The sequence below is a fragment of the Nuphar pumila genome, chromosome 16 (genome assembly GCF_984573655.1).
Source record: "Nuphar pumila chromosome 16, dmNupPumi1.hap1.1, whole genome shotgun sequence".
NCBI lineage: Eukaryota > Viridiplantae > Streptophyta > Magnoliopsida > Nymphaeales > Nymphaeaceae > Nuphar > Nuphar pumila.
This window is the reverse complement of record NC_143264.1, coordinates 42,248,322-42,266,773: the sequence shown is the minus strand read 5'-3', so window position 1 is coordinate 42,266,773 and position 18,452 is coordinate 42,248,322. Positions and strand designations below refer to the sequence as shown.

At 37.8% G+C, this 18,452-nt stretch overlaps 1 protein-coding gene across 1 annotated transcript; it reads left to right on the top strand.

The window, feature by feature from the left end:
* Positions 1-654: 654 nt before the first annotated feature.
* On the top strand, positions 655-7,580 carry LOC149813200 (transcription factor UNE10-like). Its single transcript, XM_089991079.1, has 6 exons — positions 655-719; positions 1,276-1,801; positions 2,033-2,134; positions 3,283-3,348; positions 5,684-6,073; positions 7,174-7,580. The coding sequence occupies exons 1-6, from the start codon at positions 679-681 to the stop codon at positions 7,285-7,287; spliced, it is 1,239 nt and encodes a 412-aa protein (XP_089847205.1). The 5' UTR covers positions 655-678; the 3' UTR covers positions 7,288-7,580.
* Positions 7,581-18,452: the final 10,872 nt, after the last annotated feature.

Sequence of the window (18,452 nt, the reverse complement as noted above, 5' to 3'; positions counted from 1 at the left end):
GGCTAGTTAGGTAGAGATTTAAATGTTTCGGATTTGGGTTGGATGTAGCCAATACCATATTCGACTAATTGGATATTAGATGAATAGATTAATCGAACTTAGATTTGGATGGTGAAAATTTCATACTAGATCCACTTTTTTACATGTAAGCATACTTAGATATCCATTAAATTCAAATATTTGTCAGATTCCATCTGATTATAATTGGTTATGGTTTGACTTACCAAATGCAACTAAATGGAATCAAATTCGGTTATCAGGATAAATCCGATACATTGACATCCCTACAGCTAGGTATCCAACATAATTTGAAACAGCAGCACCCACAAACTTTGAAACGGTAGGGAGACATAAAGAAGCAGGCCCCCCCTTAAGAAATGAGAAAGATCTAGACCATTGAAATTCTGAGATAAGCTTTCCACAAGCATTGTGTCATCCAATAAGAATGTACATGGTTCTCATGAATACATAAATAATACACAGGATCTTTTGGCCATAAAATGGTGGGAGACAAGAATTCTCTCTCCTTCCCTTCACCACAACTTTAGTTTTCTTTATATTTCATATTATATTTTATGGTCTCATATCTATTGCCATGATCTTGTTCATTAAATTATATGAAACACAAGGAGGAGGAGGAGGAGGACAGAAACGAGGAAGAAAGAGGACCATTTAACCATGAACCACTGTGTACCAACATCTGAGCCGAGTCATACTATGTGAGTGCACTAGCTTAGCTAATTAGGCTTCCAAATAACTTGAGATGCCTTCAAAGATCGATCCTAAATTCTCTTGGATTTTTTTCATCTTTCCTACTGCTATTAGTAGCACTAACATGATTTGAAGTTTAAGATTTCAAAAGCTATATATATGCTCTCAAGACAGTGGAAATCTTAAGTTTCCTGCATTCCTCGTCATATATGCCCACAAGGGCTCTGCACACCTAGCTAAGTAGTCCGCATAAGACGTTCAAGGACAAGCAGATCCAGTGTTTGGGGCCAAACACCTTATAAGGTGTTCGGCCAATCACTGGATGATGACAGAGGACATCACAAGTTTGAGAACCGCGGTGTGCATCACTTGCCACAAGGCTGAAGCAGCAGGCTCCCTGGTGTGGGAGGGGGCTGCTTCGGGGTTTCATGCCATCAGGCATGGTGATCATAGCTTGGCAGGACTTTTCAGCATGGCATATCTCTTAAACAAAAAAAAAAACATTTCTCATTTTTATTCTTTCTACTTAATTTGCTACATTTGTAAATGATATTGTTTTGGCAGGTGCAGTTCTGATGTAGCCGAATTGGCATGGGAGAACGGCCAACTAGCCATGCATGAGCTAGGCAGCCTGATCCGGGCTACACAGTCTAAGCCAACAGCAAGCCCCACCTGGGCCAGGAATAATGGCACTCTTGAATCTGTGGTGCACCAAGCCATTTGCAGCCAATGTCCAAGGATCAGCGAACCTGAATCCCAGGGCCTTGTTAGCTGCCATAATCCAGTAAACATGTCGTCGGTCGTCGGGTCGACTAGTGCAATCAGTGCTGATGAGTTGTTGCTGGATGAGAAATGGACATGGCCTGAGAATTATCAGAACAAACTGGAGGATGTTACCAATTATAGTGTGAGTGATAGCGAGAAGTCGCTTGGCAGCAGCCACCGGCAGTCCGAGGTGCCCAAAGAGATGAGTAGGACCACCATAACATGGGTGTCATCGGGTCGAAACAAGACAGTGCCAGAAAATGGTGATTGCTCATCCAAACCTGCGAAAGAAGTGGATAACTCGGTCAGCCCGAGAGAAAAGAAGGTAAATTAAACAATCTAGTAAATTTTGGAGAGCGCTACTATTTTTTCGTCTGTTTTTTTGGAAGACACTTTCTTTCATCCTCAAGAGTGGACTACAGCGTTCATATCATTAGGAAATATGTATATTAATTTAGATATTGGCTGAAAAATTGAGTGAGATTTGGAGTGATCACACACTTGTCCTTGCTATAAAAGATTTTGTATACGTATGCATTTACATGTTTGATTTCAGAGAAAGCCTGAAGAAGAAGAAGAAGAGACTAACAAAGGGGAGGCAGTCTCTCTCTCTACCAAGCGTAGCCGTTCTGCAGATGTTCATAATCGGTTAGAAAGGGTCAGTTTGGCATTTCTTGATGTTATTGCCATGATTTTATTTGATCTGAACTCAGGGACGGCTCAAGAGAAGCTCAGGCCCTAGGCATATTTCATTGGAGGACCATATTTCCATATTTTTTTTCATTGGAGGCCCTCAGCATGAGGCACATGCATGTTCCATGTTTCATTGGGTACCCTGAGCATGTGAAATATAAGGGTTATATATTTTTTTCATTTGAGGCCTTAAGCGGTGGCCTCGAATATCAAAGAGGGCAGCCGGCCCTGTCTGAACTCAGAATTAATTGTTTAGAGTGAGTAACACAATCAAGAGTATTAGAATGGCACACAGTACTAGTGCTTCATTATGTTTAAAACAAAAAGAGAAAAGTACTAGTGCTTCATTACCTTGCATCATGGCACTCATGTTAGGTTACAGGCAGTTGTATGTTTGAGAATCCACTCATCACTATTTTTTTTTTGTGAATCAATAAATACAAGCATCTCTCTCTCTCATTCATCACCAGCTGGATATGTAGCAGTTTCATGAGCACACAAAATTTTGGATGATGAAGACTAGAGCTCTCCATGTTATTTTATAGCTGGAAACAGTTTCAAGGTTGGCCAAATTTACTGTCATCATAGGTATGGAAAACAAACTAGAGAAAGACAGTGATGGGAACAAAAAAAAAATGGAAAAGAAAATACAAACTTGTGTAAAAACAAAGCAAATACAAGTCCATTGTTTCATATCAAAGATATATATAGGTGCTCAAAACTAGGTGGCTACATGTTCAGCCCTATATATTTATCTCCATCCAAACTTGATTTTCACAAGGCGTAGTTATATGTAGTTTCCCATACATGCCCATACTAAGAAACCCCCAGAAAAAAAGATTGTAAGGAATCCCCAGAAAAAAAATTGTATTTCTAAATACAAACTCATCTCTTCCAGTAAAAAGAAAAGAAAGGAAAAACTATATTCCTCAATTAGGGAGCATGTAGGTTATTTGAAAAAACAAAGTAATAGTATTTTCATTATTTTGAAGGAAAAAGTAATAGTATTTTCATCATAAACTGGCCTTGTTCACCAAAGATTTCACCGAAAAATTGTGTTTTACGGAGATAAATGGCCAGATTCTGACATGGAGGAGGCCTTGTGTGTTGCAGAGGCGACGAGATCGGATCAATCAGAAGATGAAAGCCCTGCAAAAGCTTGTCCCAAACTCCAGCAAGGTAACAATCATTTGAGCCCTTGTGACTTTTTATTCTCATATGGCTGCTGTTAATTGATGAATGAATAGCAATTATAATTGAAGCCTTCTTTCTTGACCTTCTACTCTTTTTGTTGCATGAATGCACTAGCGGTCGCCTATGCTATGCGGGTTCATATGTTAGGTAGCCGATTTTTTCTGAAAAAAAGTGTAACTCTCTCTCTCTCTAACACTCATTATTCACATATCACCATTATTATCAACACCACCATGCCACATGTATATCTCCATCAATGTCACGACCATTTATGCCGTCTAGTATCACAGTCTGCTATCATCCACCACTGTCACCAATCGGACTAATTTAATGAAAAGAAATGTTTATAGACTTGCAAATGATCAGATCAATTTACCATCAACACCAACACCATCCTCATCTTCATTAGCACTGCTACATACTATGGTTCAGACGTACCACATCAAATGCTCCACACGTGAATATCCATAGAACATGTGTTGGACCTGGTTTGGTTGGGGTCACCGAATTAAAGGGGCATGTGCGCTAGAATAAGGGGTTGAACCTCCAACCATGTGAACGCACGTGCTCTACCAATTGAGCTACTTCAGCCTTTCTTCAAGCATGAAGTATTTTTTTTTAAAGCAAATATGGTTTCATTTCATTTCAGATAGAAAGGATTACACCTTATAGTGACGAGATGTCACATTCAAAAATCAAAAGAACCGCAACTTCTCAATGAAAGGAGCGTTCATATCAGTCCATTTGAATTTACAGCGAATAAATAATTCATGAAGCGCCGCTTTTGCCATTTGAGTGTGGTGTACGCTGTCTCCCATGTGCAATATGTGATTCCGTTGCAACCATGATTTTCACAGGCCTCCATTAGAGCTCATTTCTTGCTCTATATCACTTGCCATGACCATGGTTTTATTATATAAATAACCATGAAGGATTGAAATTAACTCCATCATAACATGGAGATAATTCCCCATTGATCCTGTAACCCAATCCATAACCATGCAAGTTATACATGCAACTACTATAAATAACATTAAAATATGAGTTATAACCTTCATAAATCACATAAATTTCACTTAATGTGTCCACCATTTCAGAGGTTGTCTTTATGAGACCCTATGGCCACACCTGGATTCGGTACTAGGATCCAACATCATGTCCATATACCGTTGCGTTCAACATCATCATGCGTGCTCAGGTGGTGAGATGGAAAATTTCCAAGATGGAAAAAAACCTTCAAATGTTTTTACATGCAGGACATGGACTCGTTTTCTCTTTGAAAGAGATATAAATTCAATTAAAAAGATATAAAAATTTGGTGAGCATGGAGGATGAACAACCACTTCCATTTAACATAAGAAAAAGTGAGATAGTAGAAACCACACTTTTTCATTTGTCTTAGAGTTTATATTGGGTTTATTAGAAACCCAATATAGTGAGATAGTAAAAAGATATAAAATTTCTGTTAGAGTTTTCATTTAGCATCTCTATTTTCCCTCCTCTTAGGTCAACGCTACTTCTTATCCCTAGAGAGGATCCTTTGGAAAAAATGAAGAGTCAGATCCAAAGGTAAAGTGGGATAGAGAAGGCAACTGGTACTGATGATGTGTTTCAGGATGCAAGAGGTTAACTTTAAACTAAACCATCATACAGACTAGCAGAGGAACATGGACTGGATTGACACCAGCAGCATGCACACAAGCAAGCATGCAAGCAGGATCCACCAATATGTCAAGTCAACAGGAGTCTCAAGTGACGGATCCTTGGTGATACTTGACCATCCTAATCTTCAAAATCATGGGCATCATCATCCTCATCATCATTTCCATCATGTGTTTGAAGTAATGAGGATGGCTACTCGAAAGTTAAAAAAAAAACGTACACATGTTACTCATCATCATCCCCATCATCATGGGTTTGAGGCAATCAGGACTATTTCAAAGTTGAAGAAAAATATGCATGTGGGCCTGCATTCAACTCATTATCATCATCATCGTCATCATCATCATCATCATGTGTTTCTTAGGCAATCAGGACTATTTCAAAGTTGAAGAAAAATATGCATGGGGCCGTGCATTCAACTCATCATCATCGTCATCATCATCATCATCATCATCATGTGTTTTTTAGGCAAGCAGGACTATTTCAAAGTCATCATCATGTGTTCTTTAGTCAATGAGGAGGAGAATTTGAAACCTAAAAATGCATGTATACTTTTTGATACGCATGAGGGCAGATATATGCATTCATCTCCTCATCACCTTCACATACATCTCTATCAACTTTTCATCATTATCATTCATTATTAATGATACTGCAGACCGATAAAGCATCAATGCTGGATGAGGTGATAGAGTACTTGAAGCAACTAAAAGCACAGCTGCACATGATGAGCCTACGTTCCGTGCCATACATGATGATGCCCATGGCAATGCCACAACAGCTACATCACGCACCTTTCATGGCACACATGGGCATTGGTATGGTCATGCCGGGGCTTGGAATGCCCATGCCCATGATGGACATGAGCTCCGTGGGACAAGCACCTGCAGTCCCACCACTCCTACACCAGGCAGCAGCAGCAGCAGCACTCGTGCCACCATCCCCATTGGTGGCTACTCCTTCCACCGCACGTGCCAACAACGGCCAGGATTCTTCTTCATCCATTTCGAACCCTGCAGGTGATCCGTACTATGCCCTCTTGGCTAAGGTAAGCAAGCAAGCAATTAATTGGCCAATGTCATAAATAGCATTTGATTCATGTCACCTCTCTTTTGTTTAATTTCTTCCAATATGATCAGGCATCTCTACTATTCATTCAAATTTAGAGTTTAACAATATTAGGAATATTACAGTAACACAATTGTATGCATATCTAGAATATGGGATTGTTGCAGAAACTATTTTGTGCTTCTTTCTCTTTCTCTCTCACTTTTTCTTTCATTTTTGTTTTTGAGAGAGACAGAGTTGCATCTAGTGTCAATCTTCCTTTGGTGTATGTGTGAACGATCATAATTTGAGGGACAAAAAACATGTTGGAAGCTTACATTGCATGTGCATACATGCATGCATGTGTGCGCCGGTGTGTGTCGTATTTTGTGCTTTTTTTTAGTAAAAATACGGACAAATTAATTAAACACTCAATGGGAACTGTTTCTCCATGTACACATGCATGATGCATGTGCTTGTCCTTGTGTAGCATGTTTGTGGCATCTAGCTCTGTGCTTCTTAGTAAAAATCAATGTTGTATTTAAAGTGTGGAACTCATTGGGATCAGATATTGCATGTACACATGCATGTGCATCTCTCTTTGTGAGCGTGTGTGTGTGTGTGTCTGTTAGCATGCGCACACATGTTCATGTTGGCACATGTTCATGTGTGTGGCATATGTGTGGATATATATATATATATATATATATATATATATATATATATATATATATATATATATATATAATGAATTTAGCGTCATGCTTCTTTTAGTAAATTTGAATATTTGTTTCTAAAATTAGTGGCAACATATATATATATATATATATATATATATATATATATATATATATATATATATATATATATCGATGCAATGAATTTAGCGTCATGCTTCTTTTAGTAAATTTGAATATTTGTTTCTAAAATGAGTGGTAACATCATACACAAATACATGCAAACACATGTTTCTCCATTCTTTTTATAACCTTTTGATTATTGCGGATCTAATTTCAAATGTTAAATAATCATAGGGAACTACTAATCATTTTCTCCTTTACACTTGTGGATACACATGTGCCATGCATGTTGTATACGCAGTCTATGAATTTACATTACTACAACAAGATGGGGACATTCTACCAACAACTGCAGCAATCTACAAATGCCAACACTCCAACGCAGGCGAACCACTTACCACACTCTGGGATCTGACATCAGCTTTCTGGCTACAAGTCATGCATTGCAATACATTTCAATGATGTGATATTATATGCTGCAAGTGGTCATGTAATTATGGAGACAGAGACTTGTGTGGATTGTAAGTATTCACTAGTGCATGTCTTCTTTTTGACAAACAATATGGGGTGAAATCATCAAGCATTTGGTGTTCATGGATGAAGATAAGCATTCCTACCGGTGTTAGAGATAAGCAAGTCATATTTCATCCATAATTTGCAAAAAAACTACAATAAAAAGTTTTATTCTGTCCTTTTCAAGCTTGAAAACATGATAGGATATATTAGCAACTGGCATTCATACTCTGATCGTGTTCGTATGATTGGATGATAAACATTGACATTTGTGGCTTTGAATGACTAGGCAATCATGTTGGGTGGACATCCACCGAATTAGTATGTGGCTCCAAAGATGAGTCTTAGATTCTTGTCTAAGTGTATATCCCTTCATATTTTTTAGTTTTAAACTTAACATGATAACATTTCATATGATCACTAGTCTTTTTTGTTAGGCCAAAAAAAGACTTAATCTAAATTTCGTGCATGTCAATAGTCCAAAACTTATTGGAAGACATGCGTTTGGGAGCAGAAATCATATTTCTAAGACTTGTAATATTGGGCAGCGTTTATATAGATTTGATGAAGTTAATAGGAGCCCATTTTTTTTTAATCATATATTGATAGTACTCTCCCAAGCTGGACCCTTAGTCTTGGTGAATTGCAATTTTTTAATACTTTGCATTCACAATCCATTCATAGTTTTTTTATTGACCCTAAGCTTACCATTTTAAATGAAAACAAGCTGTAGAGTCCTACACTAGCATTAGGCTGGCTTGAGTTTAGAAACAAACATCCAATTCGGATAGTAAGTGAGAAACAAGCAGTTTATGAGTACATGTGAAATGGGGGGTGAGAAGTTAATGGGAAGCATTTAAGAAGTGAAATAAAAAAGTTTTGTTAGAATTGTGTAATATTTCAAGAGATTATAAAAAATATATTTCCATTTAAAATCTATTGTTCAATCTAATTAAAATAGATTTACTATAATAATAATAATTATAGGAACAACAATTCGTTGATGATGCAGATGTGTTTCTTTTTTTCTAGTAAAATTTAATTCTCACAGTGAAAATCTGATTTATTTAGAAAGTGTACTTCTCATGATAAGAAAACAATGTTTTGGATGTGCTTAGCATCCGACTTTTGAAGCAGCTTCCCAACATAGAAAAAAACTTATATTCCTTAAAAAAGCATAGACAAAAGCTTATAGTAACCATGGCCCCAACGGCACCCTCCCCCCTCCAAAAAAAAAAAGAAATTATAAAAACGAAAATCAACCCAAATACATAAGACATATATGTTTAACTTCTACTGCCTAGAATATACTACTAGTCATATGTCTATGCAATATAAGTTTTTTTTCTTCTTAGAAAACAAATCTATTGCTGACGCATATGATTATTAGTATATGCAAGAGGAATTCCAAACGTGCATACCTTTGTTAGGCTCATAGGCACACCTATGATGAGTTGTATGTGATGTGTTGCAGGTATTTTAGAATATTTTCCAAATTTGAGAAGAGCACATGTGTACAATCATTGAAGATGTTATCGATAGGTCCTTATCTTGGCCGCACCATGAGTGTTGGCCAGTTATCATTTTTTCCTTTAACTGTGTGGGGGGGCCTACGATGTGCTTTTTCATTGCACAGAGAGAGAGAGAGAGAGAGAGGAAAAGTTGACAAGCTATGAAATTTTTTAAGGCTACTCATTTGATGCAAAGTTAAAAGTTGGATAGGAATAATGCTGCTATACTGACAAATCAGAGCAGGTTGGCTCCAACCACCAAACGTCATGGAGATCTGGCGGGCAATGATTTTGTAGTTCCAATCATTACTCACTTTGGAATATTCTTCTTGAAATTTATATTAAGTAGTTTGACCACAATATTAAATCATTTCTTACAACCTCTCTCTTTCTCTCAAACACACACACGGCTGTGATGCCATTTTTTTTTGTAAAGGAAAAGAAACAACTCCAGAGTAAGAGTTGGTGGCATGCAATCAACTGGACAGCAAATAAAGTTAGAAATGGCCTTAAACAATACAAAACAAGATCAAGAGGTCCAAGCAAAGCCGTATACGCGAAAGAAACAGAATATCTAAGTCTCTTTTTTTTAAGAAGAAAAACATTTTATTAATGGCGCCATAATAGTTGAGTTATAGGCGACCAAGGAGATGAGATATCGACCCCTAATTTTACAAAGAGGCTAGGGAAATTCTCAAATAAAGGACGAAGCCAACTTAAATCCGAACCAGGCCACCTAATCCAGGCCATTGCATAGAAGTCCGATAAGATATTAGTGAGCAAGATCTCAGGCTTACTGCTAGCTTCCTCAAATATACGAGCATTGCGCTCCCTCCACACAGCCGTGAACAACCAATAGCTCCAGACGAAGTACCAAAGGCCATTGTTACACCTGAACTGCCGGAGGAGCAACAGATCACGCGTGAAGGACGAGAGCTTGCAAATATGTTGAAAAAAAGAACAAAACCATAGCAAATGAGGCTTGGTTTCGCCGGACGCACCGCACAAGCAACATACACTAACCGCGCAGGCATAAATTGTCGTGAGTTGGGACCTTATCTAAACCCACCAGCCAAGTGAAGAATCTAGCCCGAGGAGTTGGCCCATCACCCCACAAACATTTCTCCGGAAGCATATCCACACACGGGACCCCAAGCACAGAATAGGAGTTGACGGAATAATCTCCCGCCGGCAAGCAGATCCAATGGCAAGCACCAGGTTCGTCCGACGAAGGGGCAAGGAACTACCAGAATAGCGACCGCACCTTGCACCATTGAGACCAGATTGAAAACGTCGACCGACGCGGCCACGATGGCTCCCAATGAGATGGGTGTCCTTGAAGAGCATATACTTTGAACGAAAGTACAAAGAGACATCATTCTCGCAAGTGCAGATCTGCCACCACCACCTTGCAAGTGCCACTTTTAAGCGATGGAGATTGTGAACGCCGAGCCCCCAAGGTCCAACAGCTAGGAAATTATCGACCAACTCACCAGTGCGTTTGAATTTCCTTCGGATTTTTTATTCCAAATGAACCTTTGGAAAATGGTAATCAATTCTTTCCACCCTTTTTGGCATCTTAAAAAACTGTAGAAAATAAAGCAACATGCTAGAGATCTTTAAGCGCACCAAGTTGATTCTTTCCACCCTTGATAAAAAACGGGCCGTGCATGTTTGGGTCTTCTCTCTTACTCGATCGTCCACCATGCTCCAGTGCCCCTCAATCGAGACAAACCAAGTGAAGCTACATGCCCAGGTATTTCATAAGAAGGGAGCCCACCTTCCAATTGAAAATTGTTGAGGCTTTTCATTGTGCCTTGCATGTACGTTTAGGACCATAATCTGACTTTTGCTTCCATTCACGTACAACCCTAAAATATCTTCAAAACACCTAAGAATAATCCACAAAGCCCACATATTTGCTTCTGACGCCTCCCCAAGCACCAACAAGCCATTAACAAATAACAAATGGGAGATGGTAACCATATTTGAGATCCTACCACCATGAAATTTATCCTCGGCTTTTGCAGAGGTTAACATAACTGATAGTGCCTCCATTGCCAAAATGAAAAGGAGAGGTAAAAGAGGGTCCCCTTTTCATAGACCCCTCTTGGGCTTGAAGGAATCCCCCTTTGCCCCATTGATGAATATCACAATCATGGTTGCATATAGCAACCCCTTGATCCAAGAGAACCACTTCCCACCAAACCCCATTATTTGCATACAACATAGCAAAAATCTCCAATCAAGAAAATTTAAAGTTTTTTCAAGGTCTATCTTTAAAATAAAAGATTGTTTACCTGAGAACTTAATGGAATGTATCGCTTTATGTGCCACTATGCACAATTTGTGCAACTTCCTTCCAGGGATAAAAGCACTTTGTGATTATGAGATGAGCAGATAATTGACTTTAGTCTTGCTAGGGTCTTCGTGATGATCTTGGAGACCGTGCCTGCCAGTGAGATGGGTTTGAATCTACCAATCTCCTCCATCTGGGAGTCCTTCGGGTTAAGAATTAGTAGCGATCTTCCTAAGGCGTTGAGCACCTTTACATTAGAGTAGAATTCCGTCATTAATTGAAGCAACTCCCTCTTAACACAATCTTGGTTTTCTCTAAAAAAAATCGATCGGAAATCCATCCAAGCACGGGGATTTTCCATTTGTTAAGGACCATAAAACCTGTTTGATTTCATTCAAAGTTAAGTTCTTGGAGATACCCACCCATCCAGCCACATTTATAGATTTGAAAGCCATACTCGACATATCGCACTCGGTCATTACAAAGCTGGTGAATTGATTCTTAAAGTAGTTTGAAGCACTAGGTAGGATATACAAGCCTTCAAGCCTCTGACCCTCGATCACTATAGTCGATTTGTTATTCGTCCTTCTCTTGGTGGAGACGCACATACAAAAAAGAATGTGCGTTGAGCTCCTCAGATCCGAGTCAATGTGCCTTAGCTCGATATCTCTACCTAATACTAACACACATTTGCTATTCACTAATACTGTGAACCACTTGTTGATGCTTCCTCTTCAAATCCATGGCCATCGTGGCATCAACTAAGTTCTCTTCATGCTGTTAGATCGTCTGGAGTTTAGATTCCCAATCAAGGTCCTTAAATTTTGCTACACATTTGTCCTTGTTCCACTCTATTAACTTATCGGCACAAGCACAAGCTTAGATTTCAACCTCTGCGCAACCTACCTTCTTGTTCAAGGTGTGAAGTCCCACCATTCGTGAAGGAGGTCCAAGAAGTCGAGTTCCCTTAGCCACCAGAGCTTCATTCGAAAGCCGCTTTAGATGTGAGGCCCCTCCACACCCCAAGCTAACCAAATAATAGAATGGTCTAACACTGAGATGGGGTTGGCTCATATCATACGATCATTGCAATATGGCGATGAAATAAAAGTGAGTTGAAGTCCCCTTATTTGATTAGGTAAATCTTGCTCCTTGCATTGGCAAGTCCGAGAAGTTCTCGCTGTCAATGAAGCTTGCAAACCTTTGCATATTGCACATATAAATTTGTAGTTTATTTGAGTCTTCAAGACGCAAAGAGCAAGTTGAAGTCCCCTTTGATACACCAATGGTCTGACGTTAACGATACTACATTCCTGATCTTCCTTAGTTCTACTAAAAAAATCTTCTTTTGAGAGCATGAACCAAAAAAAATGGATCGAATCCGAGAAAAGGATTGAGATCGAGAAGCCACCTATATAAGAAACCACATTGGCAATTCCTTCTTTCCAAGCCATTAGGATGTCCCCTGCCCTCACCCTTGATGGCCAAGTAGTGTAACTACAATTCCACCAAATTTCATCCATTAAGGCAAGATCAAATGATTGAATCTTTGTCTCCTGAATGCATATTATTGTTGGAATTATAAGCTAGACTCTTCATATTCCTCCCTCATTTTTGGGAAACTCATTTTATATTAAGGTTTGTTGGAATTATAAGCTAGACTCTTCGTATTCCTCCCTCATTTTGGGAACTCGTTTTACATTAAGGTTATCTACAGTTTTTCTATGCAAACTCTTTGGGTTCCTCTCCCATTTATTTCTTCTCCTTGAAAATGTAATAGCCTTTTAGTTTTTCTATGGTAGGAATTTACTATGTAATTAAATTCTAGTTGGACTTGAATACTATATATATAGCAGCCATGTATCATCATTTTGATAAGTCGTTGGAATGTTTTGAAGCCTTTTGTAGCCTTCTCCTTCTCTAGCACCATTTCTATGTGTTTTTCATTCTAGAGAACAATCTTCTTCTCTAGTTTGTTGTTTTATTTCCAACATAGTGGTATCAGAGCTAGGATGACTTCCAACAATATGGTGCAACCACAAGTTCTTTGCTTTGCTGGAAAAAATTATAACAAGTCCATGCATTTTAATTGGGTCCCAAGACTGCATAGCCGGTTTAGGCTCTTTCTCATGCATGGGGTCAGCCAAATTCATGATTTTAGTGGAGATCTTCTCCCCTTCCCAATGAAGATGACTCGATTCCCTGAAACTTGTAATGATTGCAGTTGGGCCGGTGACTGGCCCAGTTTTCATGTCGGTGAAGGTATGGCCAACGTGCTTGACCGAACCCATGTCCTTCATGGTTGGTAGGGAGGAGCTGTGAAGTTGTTCAGCCATTTTTGGAGCTCAAACATGGCAGTTGTTCACTGAGTTGGGTGAACTTGAAGCCTCACCATCTGTCATCTTACAACGGAATTTCCTGAAGAAAATATACCCCCTTGATCAGGCCCATCGCTGTTCGACAGTTCTAGTCATGACTTGGCTTGAATCTAAGTGTGAGGCACCGAACTTGCACTGAGTGTTGGGGATGACACATGGGGGTATGAGATTTACCTGGCCACCTACGACCATTGCAGATACGACAATGAGTCGTATATGTGCAAAATTCACATATCTAGTCCCTTGTGATTCATTTTGCAGGTGTTGATAGTGTTGTTAGTGCTTTACTAAGTCTATTTTTCTTATGTCGAACATGTCTAGGCTTGTATTGGGTTCATTCTCCTTGCTTCTCAAGAGCTGGTACTCCTCCCATGGTGGTCGTAAATTGGTTTGGGTGGTACTGGTCTCTTTTGACGCCATACCTAAGGCAGGATACCATATCCAGACTATTCAGAGTCGCGCAGGCTTGACACCACCACCCTTGCAACACTAGATGCAGCGCAACACGTTGGAGAATTTTTCCTTCAGCTGATGAGCCTGTTCCCTTCCTTACCATATCGACATAGCTCTTGGGTGTCATGATGCCCGATGCTTGGGCTTCTTGCTCTACGGTAACCAGATGCACCTTGATTTTCCCATGATCAGTTGTAACTAGCCGACGATGGTGTAGAGGACAATCAGTGGATGTCGCGGTGGGCTTTTAACATGTTCCACGTCTATGACCAAGCTCCAAGAGACTTACTGTTGAATGACACCAGACTGACTGCCCACATCCGTTCCTCATGTTCCCCTAATTCCTTTGTGTTCCTTCCACACCAGAAAACAAATCATGTTTTACACATATATAATTCAGCTTAAGTAGATAAAGCTTGTACTTATGATTTCAGTAGGTTGAGAGGAATGATTTCTCTCCTTCATATGATTTCCCAAAGGGAATTCAAAGGATTAAAAAAAATGCCCCTCGTGTTTATAATAGAGGAAAAAAATGGCCATTGGAAGAGGATGGAGGTTGGGAAGACGTCGAAGAGGAAGATGTAGATATTGGAGTGGAATAGAGGTGAGTGGAGGCCCAGGCCAGTGGCCTATAGTGGTCGATTTGAGTAGAGGAAGAAGAGTAATGGAGGAAAAGGGTAGTGATCTGAAGTGAAAAGGGAAAACAAATGAGATGAGGACGGAAGAAAGGGAAAGCGAGAGTGTAATATCTAAAAATTTTCAATGATAATTTGATTTAAATATCATTCAAGCAAAAAGTTTTCAAAATCTATAATTTAGGAACATACTAGTAAATATTAAATTGTCAAGGGCAAAATGATAATTTGCTACTTTAGTGGCATATTTAGGTAAATTCTCCAACTATACAAGGGTAAAAATATAATTTTTATGTCAAGGGCATTTTTTAGAGAATTAACAAAATTGTTAGGGGTAAAACAATAATTTGCCACCTCAGTGGCAACTTCAGGTAAATTTCTAAACCATTGAAGGGTAAAATAGTATTTTTTTATACCCAAGTAGTATTTTGGTTATATGAGATCTAAATAAGAATAATTTAGGTATAAAATTGGATATTAAAATATGATTTCATATTTTATTATTATTTTAATATATTTTAATAGATAGCCCATGGTTTTTAGAAAACCATGTGCCCAAAAATTATTGGAGAACATGGTTTTTCAAAACCATGTTCTCTGGGTGTCACTATATTAAAGAGATGGTGATACTCTCTATAACACCCCAATTTTTATAACCCCAAATATGGTAAAATTTTGGTTTTTGAAATACTTTAACAAATACAACGAAAAAACTCATCGGGTCTAAAACTTGGCGTGCTACTTTTTACAATCATTTGTATAATATAATTATGGAATTAAAACAAATTCAAACATACATAAAATAAATTCAAGTCCACAACTGTTCATAATTAATTATATTTATCTTTTGAATTAAAAATTAATAAATAATTCGATCCCCGTTGCAAGTTCTCACCTTCTCATGCAAACATCTATTTAATTCCTTAAAAATATAAAATTATATGGGGTTAGACATAACATGTCTAAGTAGGGTGAAATATACTAAACTTGTAAAATAAAATATGAAACAAAAATCTCATCAAACTTTTCATACTTTATAATTAAAGAATAATTCATACAGTTAATCAATTGACATGCATGTACAATTTTCTAAATTAAACAAGTATGAATCAATTAAACTATTCAAATCAAATAAAATGCATGAGTAGTTAAAATGCATGAACTTACCAAATGCAAAAGCCATTAAATGTATGCATAAATTTTTATCTTTAATTATATATTCTTTCTTAAATGATGTATGCAATGCCTAACTAATGCACATACATCTTAAGTTATCACTTCATAACCCCATTGGTATGATACAGGCTTGAAAACTGGATCAGGGTCATGGCGCAAATGTATTTTCATACATAAGGGTGGCTTTGACCTAGCCAGACACTTTTCACCAAGGACAGGGTGAGGGACAATAAACCGAGAGAGATTTCCAACACCTTTAATCTCGATGCATCAGATTTTCACTCATGACTATCTTATCCTCTACACTGCAGTCTATTGCATATGTTTCTTCATAAAATTGTGAGAGAGGATGAGCAACCTTCCATGCTTGAAACATAACTTATCCCATGAAGTTTTGTACCACTTGCCACTCTCCCAGCAAGTATCTTTTACTTGTGATGTTGCATTATTTTACTTTATTACTTAATGTCTTACATGAAATCATAATTGAATCCATCCAAAGGATCCAGCCTCATATACGACAATGAATGCACGTATAAAGCATTGGCATTGAAACATTCATTCATCCATGCTTTTAAATAGAAACATATGCATATGCATAAATGCAAATCTCATTCATTACTTGGCATCCATCCATGCATACATGACAACAACATCATCATCATCATAATTATATAGATTTTCATATAATTTTAGCAGGGATTCCATTAACATTCATAAACACATTACGTAATTTGGACTCTTCAGTCTATTGCTTGGGCATAGCCCCCTTTTGGAAAACATACTTTTCATTGAACATACATGCGTGCCTTATCATAAGCACATTATATCCTGCATAAAATTAGACATTTCCATGCATATACATTATGTGCATTGACTGAAACATGCAAATTTATGAAATACATAAGTAACTACACAAGTATTGAGATTCAGTTCTTAGACTGGTTCTAATTTGCAAAACTCTCAATTCTGTTTGGCTGTTATAGAGCTAACGAACAAATCTGGTTGCTAAATAAAGATGAGATTTTTACAAATCGTAAAAAATTTGCCAGCTTTCTGTAGCCGTAAACCGTTCATAAAAATTCTTCCATATGAGGGAGTTATGGATATTTTACAGTAGATAAAAATTCCTCCATAATATATTTTGTTCCGACTATCACAAAACTGTGCTCCATTCATGAATAGAGCCCAAAATTTTACAGTAGATAGAAAATTTTGTTAAATTTCAAATGCAACAAACTGCTCGACAAAACTCCTTTGAACAAGAGAGTTACGAGCATTTTACTGGCCAGATGTCTGGTTAGAAAACTGTAATACCGGGTCTATGCATTCGGGTGGGGCCAAACCCGGTCACCCAAATTCGTACACCCGTATTTGTTTTTAACATAAATTAATTTAAAAACTTCAATAAAATCACAAGTCTTGGATTCATGGGATATAAACGTGCCAAGTCTTGGAGACTTTAGCTCGATGTTCCAATTGATGCCCATAAGAGGCTCATGTGATATATGCCAAGTCTGGGAGACTTGAGAAAATGTTTCAATCATAGCCCTGAAGAGCCTCTCATGATATATGCTAAGTCGTGAAGACTTGAGCGTTGTTATTGTGATCTGTGGCCCTGAGTGGTCTATATATGTTATGTACTTGATTGAATATATGAATGAATACTTTCTTACCAGATCAACAATGGTTCTGACCCTATTTAATGGGGATTATAGGTGTTGAACCTGCGATGCGATATACGGAGCAAGGCGACATTGAGTTTCAGGGTTTCTCCAGACAGTGTTGTATTGCTTCCTTTATAAAACTAAATACTGCTTTTTCAAGCAGTGATATTTGTAATAAACAAGTTGTTTTGATAAATGAACAACTTTGGTGGTCAATGAGTGTTTGGCCACATACCTATGACTTGCCCAGTGTTTTTTAAAACCGATGACTCATTATCGTTCATTTTTGTTGCTAAAACCTTTTCTAAGTTTTGCTGCAAAGAAAAAAAATCCATGATTTTTCGACTTAGTAATGTTTTGAAAATTCAGAGTGTTACATTAGTTCTTGATGATATGGTTTTTGTCAAAGTATCCCCAACTAAAAGTGTGTTCAGATTCAGGAAGAAAGAAAAGTTGAGCCCCAGATTTGTCAGACCTTTCAAAATTTTGGAATGAATTAGCGAAATAGCATATAGAATAGAGTTGCCTTCTCAGTATGCATAAATACATAACGTATTTTATGTTTTAATGTTACTAAAATACGTCTATGATCCATCACACATCATCCAACACTAGGATATAGTAATTCGATAAGATAGGACTATTGAAGAAAAGCCTATAGAGATTGTGGATAAAAGAGATCAAGTGTTGAGAACGAAGACTATCCCTCTTGTCAAAGTAAAATAGCAATATCATGAAATTAACGAATATACATGAGAACTTAAAAGCAACATGAGAGAAAGTATTCTGAATCGTTCGAATGACTTGTATAGTAAATTTTGATGACAAAATTTTTCTTTAAGGAGGCTAGAATGTAATATCTAAAATTTTTTAATGATAATTTAATTTGAATATCATTCAAGCAAAAAATTCTCAAAATCCATAATTCAGGGACACTCATAAATAATT

What these genes read in the sequence shown, in the direction of transcription:
- LOC149813200 (XM_089991079.1), top strand. Translation starts at nt 679, where the DNA reads ATGAACCACTGTGTACCAACATCTGAGCCGAGTCATACTAT. An exon ending in TCTGAGCCGAGTCATACTAT is followed by an intron (nt 720 to 1,275) that starts GTGAGTGCACTA and finishes TTGTTTTGGCAG; the next exon opens with GTGCAGTTCTGATGTAGCCG. An exon ending in TTGTCCCAAACTCCAGCAAG is followed by an intron (nt 3,349 to 5,683) that starts GTAACAATCATT and finishes ATGATACTGCAG; the next exon opens with ACCGATAAAGCATCAATGCT.